This window comes from Dasypus novemcinctus, chromosome 21 (assembly GCF_030445035.2).
Source record: "Dasypus novemcinctus isolate mDasNov1 chromosome 21, mDasNov1.1.hap2, whole genome shotgun sequence".
NCBI lineage: Eukaryota > Metazoa > Chordata > Mammalia > Cingulata > Dasypodidae > Dasypus > Dasypus novemcinctus.
Window position 1 is genome coordinate 65,843,372 of NC_080693.1, and position 18,251 is coordinate 65,861,622.

Genomic DNA, 18,251 nt, shown 5'->3' on the forward strand with positions numbered 1-18,251 from the left:
CCGCTTCACGCGTTGATAGAGGAGCGTGTCTACTGAGGTGGGTGGGGGGTGGTGGCAGCGCTGAAGCCGTTTGGAGGCTGTGGAGCAGACTGCGGGTGAGGTCACCAGTGACTGTATTTTTGTCTCTCACTGCTCCATTGTGACTATGCGGTGGAGTAGCTTCTTCCCCTACCCAGAAAGAAAACTCGGGCCAGCTCTGGCCTTTTCCAGTCCTCCTAGGTAATTAGAAGTCCTTAAGCCTCCTTAAGTCAGGATGCACCGTCTGAAAATGCTCGTTAGAGTGTCCAGTCCCAGCAGCCGTCAGAGCTCCAAGTTCCTCCAGAGTTGGGGCCTTCCCCTCTGGGGCTGGAGAGGGGAGGGGGGCAGGAAGGCACTTACGGGATGGGCTGGTGTGAGCTGGCCCTGCCCGCTGTGCACTTAGCAGGTGTTTAGGATGACTCTCTCATGGGACCTTTTAGGAACTCCTCCGGAGCCGCCCCTCCCCCATGTTGTTATCCTCACCCAAAGACCCTTCTTCTGCACTTTATTCTGGCAGAAATTTGCTCTTTCCTCAGCCTCCTGGGAAGCTCTCCTTTCAGCCTCCACTCAGCTGAGGTCTGCTTGTCCCCTCAGTGGCCCCACTGGACAGGACCTGAGGCGTCCCCATGCTCTCTCTAGCCCATGTCCATCTCAGGGAAGCATGTGGGCATTCTTTACCCAGACAAACCCTGGGGCTGCAGACAGACCCCAGGGCTACAGCAATGCGCCTTAGCTCTGCCACCAAGGCAGGTCTGGCCCATCTCTCAGCCTCTGGTTTTTCAGGGTGGGATTCCGACAGCATCTGCCATATCCCCTAACTGTAGGAGACACGTGCCAAGCTCTCCAGGTGGCACCTTGAAGCCTGGGACTGTGCTGGGAGGTGGCCATGCCAGCTTGGGAGAAACAGCAGTCACGCTGCTCTCGCCAAAGGAATTGTCCACAAGACTTCTCTTCTCACTCTACCCTCTTAACCCTGTTACACCAATTTTTAGAGCTAGATAAACTTTTTTTTAACTATTTAGTTTGACAATATGTGCCTTGGTTTAGCATCTCCCTTATCCTATTTACTGTATCTTGATGCCTCTGTGAAATTCCAATTTAGCATTCAGTTAGACCTGCCACATGGCCACCCCTCCTGCAGAAATCCCTGCCTTGCTGGAGGTACATGGAGCCCTCCTGATTCCTTGTAAAATACTCCCCAGAGATACTGAGAGACCTGTAATGTGATGGCCCCAACCACCGTCGTGTGTCCCCCCTCCCTTTGGCTCCCGCGAATGCTTCCTTGTTGGGTCGGAGGGAGCTGGGCAATGTTGCATCCTCCATGTCCTGACTCACACCAGGCCCAGGATACGCAGCTCTGCACTGGCATGTGAAAGCGGGTTGTCTGTCCCAGTACACTGCAGTGACGTTGTCCCGGAATGCCTCCTCGTGTCCTCTGTCTCGAGTCTGTGGCTGGTTAGCTGGACTTGCTGTCACTCCGAGCTCTTCTTCCATAACCTTGTCAGAAACTCAGACCCAGCCTACACCTGGGGCTCTGCCCCGTGGACAGTCAGCCCGGCGCTGCCCCAGGGGCGTTGTTAAGTGGCGGCCACGGAGCTGTCACCGTTAGACCTCGTGGGCGCTAGGCTTGCCAGCTGGTGGGGATCTGGAGGGTGGCCGTGCCCATAAGCAAGCAAGTGGTGAGCTTCCTGAGCCCACCCCGCTGCCCTCTTCCTCCCTCCCCACAGCTGCCTTGTGACAGGTCGGGTATTTATGAGGCTCCGATGTGGCAGTCCAGCAAGTTGGAGGCTCCTTCTTTCCCTCATCCACGCTCTCCAGGGTGGGCCTGTGCTGGCTGGTGGAGGTGACTTGGCTCTTCTCTTCTAGGTCATTGCTGGCACCTCTTAGCAGGTCTGGGCGAGAAGAGGCTCAGCCAGCCACGTGCAAGCATTCCTCAGAGGGGTAGCCCTCTGCCCACCAAGCACGGCGGTCCCCGTGGCTGTGCCTCAGCTGCAAACTGCTTCTTTGACCTCTCCCGCCCCGTGTCTTTGCTGAGTGAGGGGTTCAGGACCCAGAACCCACAAATGAGGTCTTTCCTACTAGGCTATGACCACATATAAAGTGTCTGGGTTTCGTGCATTTTGTTTATAGAAATCTTTGATCAACATTCCCAACAATAATATTCTCAGAGAAGCCAGAGGTGCAATACCTCGGTACTTTTGAGATGTGCCTTTCACGAATGTTTTAGGAAAAATACCAGAAGATCGCTAGAGCTGGTTCTAGCAAACAGTAACTGCCTTTGCTTTTATCTTCTTCATTTGCTGATGCATCAACCAGCTGAAGAAGCAGGCATTGGAGACACCCCCAGCCTGGAGGACCAAGCTGCTGGACACGTGACTCAAGGTCAGTGCACTAAAGTCACCACCACGATTTGGGGATTGGGGGGAAGGAGATGGGAACACTTTGCTGGGTTCTACCCTGAAAAGGGAATTTACACCTAATTCATGGGGCCAAGCACAGAAGATTTTGGGGGGTTGGTTCTTATCTAAGGTGAGCTACTTAGATGCATAGAGATCCCTAACAATTTTTTTATAACACCATTCCTAAGTTGTTTCTACGTGTTTAGTGTCCTGAAAGAAGCTGGACTCGTCCAGCCTGGGGAGTTGAGATTGAATGTCCAACAGAAAAGCAAATATGTACCATGGGGGATTTCCCCTTGCCTCTCCTGGGAGGAACTCTCAACCAAACCTCCACCAAGCTATTTCTTTTGAACTCTCTTCAGTGCAACCTTCAAACCTCATTATGATTTTCTCCTCAGGGACCAAAAGTGTTATGTTCAAGAAAAGCAACTTTTCTGTAATCATTTATTGTAAAGATTTTAAGAACTAATTTAAAAACCGTACAGATTCCTTACTTAGGAAGTGGGGACCACCGATGCAGATACAACATGAGTTTGGTTTGTTTTCTATCATTTGCTAGATAAATTATCTCAAGAGTCTGCTATATAATGTAGAAGCTTCTAGATTCAAAAGAGCTGGGAAGATACTGTTCTTTTCTCCAGAAAATGTTATGGTATCTGTCTGTTGTTTAGCACCTCTGCTTGGTGCCATCTGGTTTCAAGAAGGTTCTGGGCCTGAAGTGTCTTGTTGAGGGTATTTTGGGGCCTAACTACATGTTCTTGCTTCCACGTGAGCTGCGACAGCATAATGGTCTAATGTTTCTCATCTTACATGGCATGGGAATGTGTGTTTTTGTTCTTAGGCTGACAAAGAGCTTCAAAAAATATTAGAAGGGATATGAATGTGAAATGGCAGGGAACCTCAGTCGATAGGTTAAATAACTAGAATACTGACACATGCTTCTTTTGGGCCATGCTTTTCTGTTGAGGTAAAATTAGAGGCTTTAATAAAAACAATAAGCTCAGGAAATGATCATTCATTTCCAGAAGAAGTGAATTTGAGTTTTTTCTACAGATCTTTATTGTGGGCTGCCTCAACATGTCCCTACAACATATCCCACTCAATGAATGATCAGGCCAACTTCTTTTTGGAAACTTTACTTTTGTGCATACCTGAATTTTAAAAATGTCAGACAGCAGTCCAGGATTCAGAAAAGTATACAGGTGAATACCAGGTAATATTTGCAATGGGAAAATTGGCACCAGATCCATGGCTATGCAGAGATTCTATCTCTACACCCAAGACCAATATTTAATGCTTTGATTGGAGCTGCTGGTCCAACTTGCCGAGCATGGTTCCCTCACATGAAACCTTGTGAAGTTCGGACACACTGGTGATCCACAGACACACTCTATTTGCCAGAGGCCTGCAGTGTATTTTGTTCTAAATCAGATTTAGGAAAAGATGTGTGAACAAAAGCTGTAATATTATTCATTGCTCTTTCCTACTGCAGAAGAAAAAGCTTTGGCCACTTCTGGTCACTGCTTAAGATAGAAAAGACATTGCAGGATAGGTCTGCATGATGCTGAAAGCAAGACATAGGAAGGCCTTACCCACCTCCTTGCTCACATTAAGATAGGCCTTTCTTCCTTAAGCGTCACGGGGCCAGGTCTCCTGAGGAGGACAGGGCAAACTGTCTGGACTCTGGGGCCGTCACACTGTGTTTGCCCAGATACTTGGTTACCTCTGGGCTGCCTGCCCCCCAAGTAATTGCTGGGTTTAATATTTTCTGAGTACTTCATAGCATCCAGGGACATGCATAGATTGGTCTCCCAGCCTGGCTTCTTCCTCCAGGAGTACAGTTGCATTTGTGTTCCCCCTTGACTGCCACACAACACGGTAAAATTATATGCCAGTGACTGTTTACTCTTTATGATTGGGGCCCTTGTCTTTTTTAATGAGGCATCTTTGAAGTCATGTAGTATATCAAAGTACAGTAACATCCTGGTCAAGAGCAATTTCTAGGAAACTCTGAGGAGGAAAGATTTTTCCAGAAGGCAGTGAAGATGTGGACTATTGGGTGGGGTTAGACTGGTAGTTACTGTTGCTTCGGTCTGTTGAACTGGTTGGTTGATAAGATGTCTGGGCATGGAGGTACCTGTTCATGGAGGTCTCTTGCCCACACTTGTTTCCTGGATTTCTGTTGTGTAGGCTCTTCTTCCTGTTGGTCGACCAGGGACCCCAGTGAAGCACCTGTAGATCCTGTGACACCAGAAATTAGTACATTTTCCTGACACTAATTGATCCACACGTGAAATTTGTTGATTTCCTGCTGTGTGGCAGGTGCCTTGATCAATGCTAGGAACACAAAATGAATTTGACGGTGAGCTTGCAGCCAGTGTAAGGGTGAGAGGTGATGCAAAACTGTGCCATGCTCCTTGGTAGTGAGAGCCAGTGGCCCCCACGCAGGATCCATTTGGGTTGGGGAGAAAGGGACGGGTCCATGTGTTACCTGTGTGTGCACAACTACACACATGTGCATGGACATGTGTGATCTCCCTCCTCCCTGCCCTCACGTCATCCAACTTTCTTTCTTTTTCAAGCCTCTGAATTCTTTGGAGGTATAGGTTTTGTTTAAGGGAAAGAGTGAGAGTTGTGTGGGTTATTCTGTTGGGACCAGGTGGGATGTTTGATGGATCGGGAGTTATAAAACAAAGGGTATTTATTAAGAGAACCAGGAAGCCTAACTCTCCTTAATATATAGTCATATACATTAGTTAAAGAGTGATTCATATAGCTGTTGCACCAATGAACCAGAGAAATATGAAGTGTGTCCTCCATCAGTCTGGGTTGTTGTGCAGTAAATTGCATGAGCAGATGAAAGCTGAGGTCCCTTTCCTGCCACGATGTTCTGCCTCACCTGGTGCACAGCCCCACCCATGCCCAAAGGCCTGGATAAACCTGATGTGTTTCTGTTTGTAGGTCTTCACTAGTAGGTCTACTAGTAAAGTAAAGACTCGCTCTGTAGTGATCATAAACTGGATTTTCCAAATATATCAGAGGATGGGCTAGAGGCAGGGATTGCTTATGAGCACCCTCTGGTCTTATCTGCCAGAAAGGGGAGGGAGAGGAAAGGGGACCTTTGTTGTACCCAAGCTGGGCCCCATCCAGCTGCTCCCAGGCCCCTGGAAAGGGGTTGAAGTTCCTGTGGCCCTATGGATTACGCCCAGGCCAGACCCCTCAGCAGCCCTGGGATAGCTGATGTGCCTGAGACCTAACCAGAGCCTGTTGATAGGCAGAGAAATATAGCAGCGCTGGGGGCCTTGGGCGGCCACCAAGTCCAACCCTCCTTTCATACATGAGAAAATGGCCCAGAGAGTGGAAGGGCTCCCCCAGGGTGACCTAGCCAGCCGGTGGCGGAGAGACCAAGAGACCTTTCATTCTGTGCAAACAAAAGCAAAAGAGCCCAGACCGTGTGCTCTTCCTTTGTCCTGTGGGCTGGGGATGCCCTTTGAATGTCCTTTTCTCATTTCCCCTCTCTTAAACAATGTGCCTTTGCTAACCTTTTGCCACTGCTGCCTCTTCAAACCCAGACAAGTCAAGAGTCCCAGCCCAGCACCGGGAGGTGCCTGAGAGGCCGGGACCCCTGGCCCATGAGCTTAGCTCTCAGGCCCAGCCTGGACACAGTGGAGAAGCTTCTGGGACCTCCGTGCTGCCTCTGGGGGAGAAACAGCCAGGACCCCACACCCCTGGGGTCTCTCTCCTCTCTCAGCATCACCCTGTCTGCTCAGCGGCTCCTCCAGTAGGAGCCCCTCAGGAGCCACACCAGGAGTGGGGACCAAAAGTTGGGGCCGTGGCCAAGGAGGGTGTGGCCTCTCTGCAGCCCCCCTCCCCTGGATATATCCAGATGGAACCTGGGAGTGTCATAGCTGCCCAGGAAAGCCTCCTCAGTGGGCTGGGAAGCCCTGGAGGGGAGGCCACAGGCCTGACCGGCTGGCAGGAGTGGGACAAGCCTGGGGCCTCCATCCTGCCTGAAGGCCCCACAGGAGCCTCCCACCAGCCTTCAGGGACAGAACCTGAGGATGCAGAGGGAAGCCACCGCCGCACTGAGCTGCTAAGGAGCCAGCCTTGGGAGCACCTGCACCAGGAGGGGATGCCCCTGAAGGGTGACCAGGGCAAAGAGAGGCAGGGGGGCCGGTCGCAGGTGGATGAAGACCGCGACATCGACGAGTCCTCGCCCCAAGGCTCCCCACACTCCCAGATCCACACCCGAGGAGGGCCAGCCCCCCAGACAGCCTCCGGAGAAGCCGCTGGTGTGCGCGGGCTCCCAGCTGAGGGAGCCACCCCCCTGCCTGTCGATTTCCTCTCCCAAGTTCCCACAGAGCCCGGGGCCTCGGAGCCCGACGCGCCCAGCGCAGGGCCCGCCGCGGAGGGGCCCGCAGCTCTGCCCGAGTTCACCTTCCAAGTGGAGATCAGAGCCGGTGCGCACCAGGGGCAGGGGCGCCCCGAGCCGGACGCGGCCACGCCTGCGGGGGCCCCTGGGGAGGAGCCGCAGGCGCAGAGCCCCGCTGGGGGAGAGGACACTGGAGAGGCCGGGCCTCGGGAGCCGTGGGGAGCGCAGCCCGCGGCGGGTCTGCCCGGGAAGCGGCCGGTCAGCAGAGTCCCGCAACTCAAAGGTCTGTGTCTCGAGCTCCTCGCCCCCTTCCCGGGCACCTCCCGGCCGCCCAGGCCCCCGGCACGCCACCGAGCTTCGAGCCCCGCCTCGGCGCCTGCCGCTTCCGAGGTGCCAGGGACAGCCGCCGCCCCCACGTGGGCGGCTGCCGCTCAGCCCGCGGGGGGCATGCCCGGCCCGCTTGCCGCCACGCTGCATGCCGCCAACACGCCGGGGCTGTCCTCCCGCCGCTTGGTTTAGCCGCTGCAGCCGTCAGCCCCCCAGCCAGGGGGCCGGCCCCCACACCCCAGTGGAGTGTGCCTTAACACTGCGCCCGCCTTTGAGGAGTTAGGTGCCCTCACGTCGTTGCGCAGAATCCTCACACCCAAGGGCGCTGAGGGACCAGGAGAGAGTAATGTGCTGAAGATCACGCGAGTGATGGAGCCAGGTTGGAATCCACAGGCTCTGTCCTGTCCACCCCAGGGCCTCCCAGAAGGTGCTGAAGTGTGTCCTTCTAGCAGGACACCCGTCTTCTGCTCTGCTGGGTGGACAGCTCCTCCCGTGAAGCAGGCTACGTGCACGCACGCACGCTAGCCTTTGGAGGTGGTCAGGGTCCCAAGCTGAGCCTTTGACCGGACAACCCCTCCCCAGCCTACCCTGCAGCAAGAGAGCAGGTGAACAGAAACAAAACTTCTTGTCCAAAGGCCCTCCCTCCTGTGGCCGAGGCAGGGGAGTCCCTGTGCCAGGCCCTTTTGAGCCTGAAGAGGTGGGAGAGTGGGGGAAGAGGTCCCAAGTGTTGGCATCACAGAGGGGTCAGTTTATAAACCAGGGGAGGCCTCATGTCTCCAAGTCCCCCACATCCATACGATGAGGGCTTTTAACGTTTTAGAATAATTTGCAAGAAAAAAATCTGTTCAGCTTTGGTTAGATTCTACTAGTCAAGAAAATTTTCTAAATTTGGTAGGTAAAGGAATCTTTTTTAAATTTAAGACAGAAAAGTAATCCTATATTGTAAATTCCAGGAGAAGAGGAAACAAATAACCAGGACTTGACAGTTGGCTACAATGTTTCTGAAATGGTGTTTTATTGAATACTGGCCCATTGGATGTTAGTAGGTATGCCAAGGTAGAAAAGAGATTTCATGATCCAAGTTGGGAAAAAACAGTCTGAGTTAAACTTTTCAGAGTCTTTAATGTCCTAACCCCATCGTAACCCTCCAATAAGGGTTTATAGGATGAATTCCCCAAATTTACTCGACCCCCTCCTACTTCATTCTCCTGGAAGGCGGCTTAGCCAGTCACACTTCAGTTTAGAAAACGCTCGTCTGTCAGATGCCTTTGAGGTGACCTGATGCTACTGGTTGATTGGGCAAAGGAAGGGACATGCGAGTTGGATCCATGGGACTCAGTGACATGCAGTTTCCTCGGCCCCGCCTTAGGCCAACAGACTCAGAGTCATGGCGTGGCCCAGGAATCTGTGTTTTATCAACCTCTCCAGATGATTCTGGTACACAGTAAAGTTTGAAGACCTCTGGGCTAATGTTGGTCACTCTAGAAATCTAGTCTACAGGCAGCCAGTGAGAAGCTCCAAGGGGCCTCCTTGTCCATAGGGCAGAAGGTATGTGGTATTAAAACAAAAGAAGAAAACCTAGAGTCCATTACATTTCATTTTCTTTCTTTCTTTCTTTTTTTATTTTTGAGGTACCTGGGCCGGGAATTGAACCTGGGACCTTATATGTGGGAAGTCGGCACTCAACCACTGAATCACATCCACTCCCCTGAGTTGGTTTTTTCATTGTTTGCTTGTTTTTGTTTTTTTAGGAGGCACTGGGAACTGAGCCCAGGACCTCCCATGTGGGAAGCAGGTGCTCAACCACTTGAGCCATATCTGCTCTCTAGAATCCATTTTCAACAATTAATATCAGTGGAAGGAAAGGGTGAGTTTGAGGTAATGCTGGTAGCAGAGTTACTGGATTCCTTTCACCAAGGGTTGTGGCTTCTAAACACAAAAGCCATCATTGGTTTGGTTCTTGAATCCAGATGTTATCTGTGCCATGTTTGAAGGTAGCTAGTTTGTAGCTAATGCAGGAGAGGGGTAGATGGAGATTTGGGGGACATGGCAGCAGCGAGTCCCCTCGATGACCTGTAGGTGGTGAGAAATGTGAGCTCAGACTGGGCTCATCTGAGAGCAGCTGGGGCTGGTGCCAAAGCTCCTAGTAAGGGGCAAGCTCTGTCTTGCCTCACTTGTTCTGGTGGCAGGTGACCAGGTATGGGGGGCAGCATGAGCGGGACCACTGGCAAGCTGGCAGCACTGGGCAAGGGTATCAGAGGCGGCTCCGGTCAGACCCCAGCAGGCCCTAGAGGGTGGGCAGTGCCTAGGACAAGCAACCTCGGGGAGAACCAAGACCGGACCTGGCCACTGGGTGGAGAGGAAAATTCATCCTCCCTGATCCTCAGGCAACGCCTGGAGCCGAGGGGCCTGCAGGAGGCTGGAGCCTAGCTGAGCTTACCTCTTGGAGTGGGGCTGGCCCCAGCTGGGTGGGCTGACCTTGTTAGAAGCAGGGGGGAGCTGGTGGGTGGTGGGCCTGCAGTGGGGCCAGCCTTGCCCTCCTCCACGCCCACGGGTGCCCGAAGCAGTCTCCGCTGAGTCCGCTCTGCACGTCCCCACCCTCGGCCAGCCTGCTGTCCTCTCTCTCTCCAGGTTGCTCTGAGCTGACCCCAGATTGCTGTGTTGATACTAACAATGCGAGACCTAACAGATTCAAGGGAAAAGAAAATCAACCCGGCTGCCACCTTGCCCATGAGCAAACTAAACAAAACATGTTGCACTGATTCCGAGAAATCCAGCTTAACTACATCTGGCTCTTGCTGTGAACTGTGAAAATGAGGTGTAACATACATTTTCATTTTGTGCTTTATCAGCTCGCATGGTCAGTAAAGGCAAAGAAGGAAGTGGACACGATGACAAAAAAACAAAGGTAAGCTGACAAAGCTCCAAACTGACGCTGTTCGAGTTTATCCAGAAGCTGTGCTGTGATGTCTGAGTTAATTCTCATATATATGTGTGGGGTAGTTTGTCACTAAAGTACAGCCATCATTTTAAAGTGCTTTGTATTTTTTGCACAAGTCTCAAAAGTCCAGCATTTATCCAGTTTGATGTTTACTCCAGGGAGGGGCAGTTGACTGGTTAATGAATTATAGCTCTTAATTGCTGTTTCATTAGCGTAGTTGAAATGACGCTCTCATATTAAATGAAGGTATGTTTGAGTTTCCTGCAATCAAGTTTGAATTTTGCACCTCTTACATTTCCCACTGCAGATCGAGGCTCCGCAAACACACACATACACATATAAGGTACTTAGAAAATACGTTTACTTAGGGGACTAAGGAAGCATAGAGCAAGAAAGTAATTTCCAACCTAAGCTAGAATGTTCTGGGAAGTCTCCAAAAGAGAGGCTTGATGAGGTGGGCCATGAAGAAGACAGGAGTTTTGCTGATGCAGGGTGGGAAAAGGTAGCAGAGCAAAGACCTGGAAGCTTGAAAGGACAAAGCCTATCCTAGGAGCTGTGTGCAGATTGGCTTGGTGGAGAGAGTCCCGTTTGGAGGCTGATACAGGGAAAGATGTTGGAGAAGGGAAAACTGCATCCCAGCGTACATGCTCCGCTGAGAGGTGTGTCTGTGGTACAGCACACCCGATCTTGAAATCTTGCCAGAAGTGGTTGGCGTGCGCCCTCCTGGGTCTTCAGAACCCAGCCCGAGAGCCGTGCCCGAGGCGCCTGCTTGCCCCAAGCACCGTGTCCTGAGCCAGGCCCGTCCTTCGCAGCGCTCCGCTGCAGTGACCGTTTGCACCCCTTGGCGTGGCTCCTGACACCGCACGGTGGTGTTTTTCCAGGAAAATCATGCCAAAGCCTGGATGAAGACCCGTTTCTCTTTGAGGCATCTGGCCACTTCCAATATAAATTCTGCCCGAAACCTCGGGGTTTTTATCAGTACTGGCACCCCCAGTGGTGTCTCCAGATGCCCCGTGACTTTGGGAGAGCACTGGGCAGCTCCCAGGGTGAAGGCAGGGCCCGCCATCCCGGGACTGAGCGGAGGTGCTGCAGGGGCCCGGGGGGCTCTGCCCTTGGGGCTTGTGGTGGTTGCACATTGAGCACTGGGGGGACACCTGCCTCCTGCATGCACTCATTCTTTCATTCGTTCGCTCGCTCGGCACACCTGGGCCCCAAGTAACTCAGTCTAGTGAGGCGCCAGCAGAGGCCTGGCGTGGCGTGGGGAGGAGGGGTGGCCAGCCAGGGGCCAGAAGAAGAGCCGAGCCTCTTCCCTGCCACCAGCCCCAGAGCCTCAGCCGTGCCCCTCCCCTGAGCTCTCCAAGGCTGGCTGCAGAGAGGCCCCCTCAGTGGGGATCCGAGGGGTGGTGGGGAGACAAACCCGAGCGGCCTGAGGAAGTTTCTGGTAGTTCTGGCCCCTTTCCTGGAACCCCTCTAAACTTCACCTCTCTGCTTTCATTCCTGAGGGCCCCTCCTCCATCTGCCGACCCCATCCCCAGGGCCTCACTTCCTCATCAGAGACCCCCACAGCCAGTGCCCTCGTCTCCCGCGGGCAGCACCCTCTTGCAGGGACCCCTGTGCTGCCGGTCACCTCTCTTCTTAGGTGCAGCATGTTTGGGAGTTAAGATCAGTCTTAAGGCTCATCAGAAAGCGAGCACGTGTGTGCGCGTGAGCGCAGGTGGACCTAAGTGGTGCCGGGCAGGATCTCTAACGTCTGGAGCAGGCACCATCCTGATTCTTAGCAGTTAAGATTCTGTAACTGTGGTAGAGAAGAGCCAAGGGTTAGCGGGCCAGCAGGAGCCCCCGCCAGGAACTGAGCAGAAAGCAGGGTGCCTCTGGCTCGTGGCACCGCGGGAGGTTTCCTTGAGAAACTCCCTGGGCATCACGAACCCTCGTCATCCCCCTCGACTTGTGGGGTGCAAGGTACCTTTAAATCCAGGTAGTCTCCAAAGTGACAGACACAAGGAGGAAGAATGGGCTGGAGAAAGACATACTAGAACTTTTGTCCATTTTTCATCTCCTTTTGAAAGTTCTGTCACACGAGTTTTACAATGAACGTCAAATATTGCTGTCGTAGTATACATGTTTAATATAAGTATGTGATGATGGTACAGGGTCACGCTCCTGTTACCGAGAAGGGTACATGATCTGAACAGTTAGAGGTCACTGCTTTCAACCATTACTTGCCTTATTTATTTTTAGTCACTGTCCTTTTTCAGTTTGTTCCTTTCTCCCATGTGCTGACATTTATTTTGATTTGGTTTATGTTTATGTTTAAGACATCCACACCTTCCTCTGCTAAAACCCTGAAAAGTAGTCCTTGCCTGAGCCCCCATCGCCCCTCTCCTGGTAGCTCAGACCCTTTGATCAAACCCTCCAGCCCTGCCGTGTGCCCAGAGCCATCTTCCTCTCCTAAACACGTCTCTTCTGTCACACCCCGAACTGGCAGCTCTGGAGCAAAGGAGATGAAACTCAAGGTAAGGAAAGCACCTTTGAAAAGAATCAGGCTGCTCTGATGTGATTTTCAAATATATGTCTTTTAGCTACAGAGACCTCTCTTCAGATACGTGCTGACATAGAGGCATCAGGTAGAGTAGGTAAAATTCTGGTAGGAGAGGGAAAGGGGGCTCAGAGCCGTGCTTCTCGGTTCCCCGGAGCTCCTCATAGCAACAGCCACTAAGGCACCCTGTGGGACACTGTTTGAAAACCAGCACTCTCCTTGGGTTCCTTTGCCCCTTCCTGACTTGGGTACCTGGAAATGCTTTGATGGCTCTCATTTGGGCTGGACAGCATCCCTGCAACAACACCTGTCCCACGAGTTCATTCCCCAAACCATCTCATGGTACTTGCTTGTGTCTATTTCTTTTTGAGTCTGTGTATTGTCTAAAGGTCATCTAGATAACGAACATAATCAGATAAACAAGCCCAGTGATGGCCACAGACAATAGACCGTGCCTGTGCCAGCGATTGCTTCCAGCCTTCCACTGGCTGGTTAACGATGACTGGGGTTCACTCGGCCAAGGACTCTGAGCACGCCCAGAGGGTTATAGAAACCTCAGGGTTGTGTGGGGAAGAGCAAAAGAATATGACCCAGCTCTGCTAAGCACTCGTGGTCAGTTTCAACAAATAGTGGCTCCATGGACCAAGGACCGCCCACGAAACCAGCTGCCGTCCACCACGTAAATCCACGATTAGAGTCAGAGCACGGCGTCCACACTGGCAGCATCTGCTGACGTCAGGCTTATGGGTCTACACTGAGTGGACACTGAGCCAGGCCATTTCTGCGAGCTCCATTGTCTTTTTATAAAGTACATGAGGGCAGCTCATGCTGATAACTAATGCAAACAGTCCCTGTAGGAGGGAATCCTAATCAGGGCATTTGGCATTTGGGTTTGTGTGCCCGGCAAACCTTTGTGATGGTAAAAAAAAAACATGTTTCTTAAAAAAAAAAAGACGTCTGTATCATCTGGTAGGCTGCAGCCGCTCCCAGTCCTGGCCTCCTTTTGAGTCCAGGTATTAGGGTGGGGCTGGCACAGACTCTAGGTGACAGGAACATTCCCCAGTCGTAAAAGGACTCTACCCTGGCTCGGTTTACAGGGGGCAGATAAAGCTGGAACGAAGATCGCCACACCCCGGGGAGCGGCCCCTCCAGGCCAGAAAAGCCCTGCAAATGCCACCAGGATCCCTGCGAAAACCACGCCCAGCCCAAAGACTCCTCCGGGCACCGGTAAGAGGAGGTTCTGTCCAGTCCCCATCACAGAAGCCCTGGGCGGGGGCAACCCCGGTCTTTGAGGCCCCTGAGAGCCAGTGATGCCCAGGAACTGACCAGTGCCTTACGGTTCGCTGGGCGCCATGATTTTTAATCCTTCTGGCAGTTTTCTGGGGTGGCTATTGAACCCCCACTTCATAGCCATGAAGAAATCGAGGCTCAGAGGGGGTGTGACGTGGTCCAACCAGCTCATTCTACACCTGAGAAAAATGCAGTCACATGACTAATAAACTACAGGAAGGGGCTCCTCTAGGCTTCTCTGACCCCAAGTCCAGGGTCCCTGGGGGGGTAGGGGAGGGCAGCCCAGTGCGAGGTGATTTTAAGTCTCCAGATGAGATGTGTGGCCGCTGTCTCCCTAGAGACAAACAGTAGCCTGGACAGGTCACTATGGGTGACCTCACACAGTGAGCAGCTTGACTTGCTGGGATATAACAGATTCCCTGACAAACCCTGATGCTCTCAGCCAAGCAGCTGCCCTGGTGCCCATCCCCCCAGGCAGTGAGTGAAGCCCGGTGGGTTTGAGTCCCAGGCAAGGCTCAGTGTGGCCGTCCTGCCTCCAGCGTGCTGGCCTATGGTCATCTCTCTGAGGATGAGGGACAGCCACTCCCCCTCTGACGGCCCCGCTGACCTGACCAGGCCCCTGGGTTTAGATTCTGCTCGGGGAGCACCTCGGCTTGCGTTTGCTCCGTGGCGGGGTTCCGGCGGCCTGCGGACCTGACGGAGGCGTCTGTGCGCGTTGGCCGGCGGCTTCCGCTCAGGGTCCTTGCTCCGCTGCATGTTTTTGCCGTGGCGCATGTGTGGTAGGTGAGGGGCCTGCGAGGATGGCTGCTCACGAAGGCCTGGTGGTTTTGTTTCCTCGTCTAGGGTTTTTTCCTCGTGTACCTAATGCCTGTGGTCTAACAGTAATTAACAGAGTTGTGATTGGATTTTATGTGTGATAGTGAGCCTGCTTTTTTCCACTTACCGTTATGCCAGTTGACTCACACCTCTGGCCTCGGAACGAGGGCATGCGTTTTCCCCTCGATCTTACCTGCTTTGGGGTGGCAGCCTGCAGGTGGACATCTTCCCCTTTGGGCCCCCTGACCATGTCTCCTGCCGGAACGGAGCCCCTGCTCCCTGAACCCACTCCCTGCCTTGCTCTCCTCTGCCCAAAGGCCTGGCATGAAGCCCAAGTTTGAGCTTGATTATAATGAGGCTTTCTGTGGATTTCTCTTTTTAAGCTACCAAGAAAGTACAGAAGAAACCAGCCCCCGCAGGGGCACAATCTGAGAGAGGTAATTCTGAGCCTGCTTCTCCCAGTGGGGGAACCTCCCTTAGCGGGTGTGGTTATTCATTGACTTGTGTTTTTAGAACTGGGAGTACCTGCTTCCAGAACAGGTTTCACTCACTGAGTCTGTAGATAAACAGCCCGAGTCCCCGAGTCCCCGTGTGTTTGGGCAGATCTATTTGCTCAGTTGAGCTTTCTAATCCTGCATGAGCTCATTTACTTCAGGGACAAAGGCAGGGTGACATCTGAGGGGTAGGGGTAGCGGGTACCTCGCGATGTTCAAGGGGCTGGAGGTTTGGGCGGTCCCTGATGTCCTGATGTGGTTTAGGCATGAAATTCCCATTGGCATTTATGAAGCGCCTGCCCTGTCAGCACCTGCCGCATTGCCAGTTACCACATCCCATCTTCAGAACAACCCTGCGGGATACAGTCCCTCTCCCCACTTTTCAGATGAGGAACCAGGCTTAGAGAGCTTCGGTGACTTGCCCAAGGTCACTCTGCAATTAGGTGGCATGGGAAGGATTTGAGTCACCCCAAAGCTCATGCACCCCACTGGGTCCCTGGAGACAGAGGCCCTGTCTATTTTTTCTTCTGTGGAAAATGACAAAATTCTTCATTTGTCCTGCCACTACTGAGCTCAGTTACTTTAGGAATACCCCATAGACATGGACATTCAAGCTTTAAAAACCATGATGCTTATTCTTCACTTGACATGAGAAGTCACCAGTTCCTTGCACAGTGCTTCATACAAAGAGGTGTCCTTCTCCAAGCTGGCCCTGGCGGGCGCCGTGTCACTTACAGGTGCTCCTGGGTTGGGTTGGGTGGGGGTGGACGTGGCTGCAGGAAGCTTGGAGACCAGCGGAAAGCTCAGATGCATGGTTCTGGGAGCTGGAAGGGAGCTAAGCCGTGGTCTCAGCCCAGCATCTGGTCTAGTGGTCCTCAGGTTTGACTGTGCTCAAAAATCTCCTGGGAACTTGGGAAAAACCAGTTTTGCAGACCTCAGCCCTAGAGGTTCTGATGGAATGGGTCTGGACGGGGCCCAGGAATCTGCCATTTTAAAGTCTTGCTTCCCCTCCCTTACCCCCACCCTGGATATTCAGATGCAGGAGGCCCATGGGCCACACTTTGAGAACACTGAGCCCGTGAGGCAGACAAGTGTGAACTGTTGAAGCGGAAGGACGGGACAGTGCAGATGTAGACGCGTGTACAGGGGCGAAGGACACCCAGGGGAGGGAGGGACTGAGTGCTGGGGAGAGGAAGAGAAGAGGAAAGGCCACAGCAGCCTTCCTGGCAGGCGCGACGCCTGCACCACGCTTGGATGGGTGCTCCGGCATTTGCCACGGGAGGCTGTGGACGAAGGCTGTGGGGGAGGGAGCAGCAGGGCGGGACAGGTGGCCTGAGGTGGCATGGCTTCTTGGAGAACGAGGGGACAGATAGACATAGAGCAGGCACACAGTGCTGGAAAGGAGCCTTGAACTTGCCAAACAGCTTAAAACCCACCCATGGGTAAGCGGTCTAACGGTGCAGGCTCGAGGTGGCAGCTGGGTCCCCCCGTTGCATCGCTGCTACTCGGGGTGCAGGCCAGGTAGAAGTGCACTAGGGCTTCAGGGAGCACATTGGCCACAGCACCGGCGCCTCCCTCCCTATCGGGTCTGATCATTATTTCCTTCTTTGAGTTGCTGCGCCTGAGCTCAGAGAGGGCAGTGACATGCCCCGGACTACACAGTGGTTGGAGCCTGTCTCTTTGACCCACAAGGCTGTGAGTCGGAGTTGGTCCAGTCTCTGGGAGTGGGTATCAGGTGGTCCTTGATGACCAGTCAGTTGCTTCCTGGGAAACAGGTGTCTATATATCCCTAAGGGACAAGGCAGGGAGGACTCAGCGCTCTCCTGCTGGTTCAGCTGAGCTTTCGACCTTGTTCCCACCTGCCTCCAGTCCTGAGGCTGGGAAGGGGCCGCAGGACAGGCACTTCCAGCGCCTTTTCTAAGCCCCCTCCCTCGCCCTGAGTCCTGGCCTCACTCCTTTCCTTCCTTCCCAGGTGAACCTGCAAAATCTGGGGACCGCAGTGGCTACAGCAGCCCAGGCTCCCCGGGGACTCCTGGCAGCCGCTCCCGCACCCCATCCCTGCCCACCCCACCCACCCGGGAGCCCAAGAAGGTGGCAGTGGTCCGCACTCCCCCCAAGTCGCCGTCTTCAGCCAAGAGCCGCCTGCAGACGGCCCCCGTGCCCATGCCAGACCTGAAGAACGTCAGGTCCAAGATCGGCTCCACCGAGAACCTGAAACATCAGCCCGGAGGCGGGAAGGTAAGGGCGGGCGGGCGGGCTGCGTGCGCTGGAAGGCCTGTGGCTCCCCCACCAGCCCGGCTCACACCCCTCACGTAGCACCCCAGTCTCCACCCTAACCGGTTCCGGTCCAGTTCTTCACCAGCATCCCCGCTGAGCGAGCGTGCCCCGCTGATTCTTTCCCGCCCATTCAACCCCTGCCGCCGGGACAGAGTCAGCAACCCCAGGGGTGTACCTCCCCGGCTCGGGGCTCTCCACGGGGGCGCCCCGGGGGTTCCCTGGCTGTGTCGTGTGTAGACCTTGGCAGTCTGTAGAGCGGGCGTCTCGCGCCTGGTGAGCATTGGCTCAGGTTGTTAGGCTTCTCTTCCACCCTCAGTTCTGGGGAAACTGGGGGCTTCCATTCTGAACGTCTGACTTTTCTGGGGCAAGTAGCGCTCGTGAAATCTTTGGGTCCCCTAAAGGTAGAGAAACATCCTGAGTGGAGGGAGACAGGGAGACCCTCCTGGACCCCCTTTCCTCCTCTTGTGTTCCTGTCCCTCCTCCACACCCAACACCAGGGAGGCAGACCGGGAGAGCGAGAGGAGGAGGCAGCGTGCAGGGAAAGCAGGGGCGTCCCCCTCCTCCCAGCGGGGAACAGGAGGGGCCGCCCTGACACCCGGATGGGTGGGCCTTCAGGGCCGGCCGTTTGGGGTCGCGGGCGTCGTGGGGGCTGGGGAAGCCTTACGCCCCGCTTTCAGGTGGGACAGCTCTCGCCCCACAGGGGCGCTGTCTGCACCGTTGATTTCTTCCATCACGGCCTCTATCCGGGAGCATCTGGCTCTCGGTGCCTTTCCTGAAACAT

General features: G+C 53.9%; 1 protein-coding gene across 7 annotated transcripts in view; it reads left to right on the top strand.

Moving 5' to 3' along the window:
• MAPT (microtubule associated protein tau) overlaps window positions 1-18,251 on the top strand; it is a 114,842-nt gene that overhangs the window by 71,647 nt on the left and 24,944 nt on the right. For 2 of the 7 annotated variants that reach the window (XM_058284452.2, XM_071210722.1), the window contains exons 5-10: window positions 2,335-2,400; window positions 9,969-10,024; window positions 12,373-12,570; window positions 13,691-13,820; window positions 15,083-15,136; window positions 17,166-17,431. In XM_058284452.2, the coding sequence (XP_058140435.1) occupies window positions 2,335-2,400; window positions 9,969-10,024; window positions 12,373-12,570; window positions 13,691-13,820; window positions 15,083-15,136; window positions 17,166-17,431 (770 nt within the window). Of the gene's footprint in view, window positions 1-2,334; window positions 2,401-5,989; window positions 7,073-9,968; window positions 10,025-12,372; window positions 12,571-13,690; window positions 13,821-15,082; window positions 15,137-17,165; window positions 17,432-18,251 lie in introns of all 7 variants that reach the window. The other 5 variants (XM_058284457.1, XM_058284456.2, XM_058284441.2 and 2 more) reach the window with 4 other exon arrangements.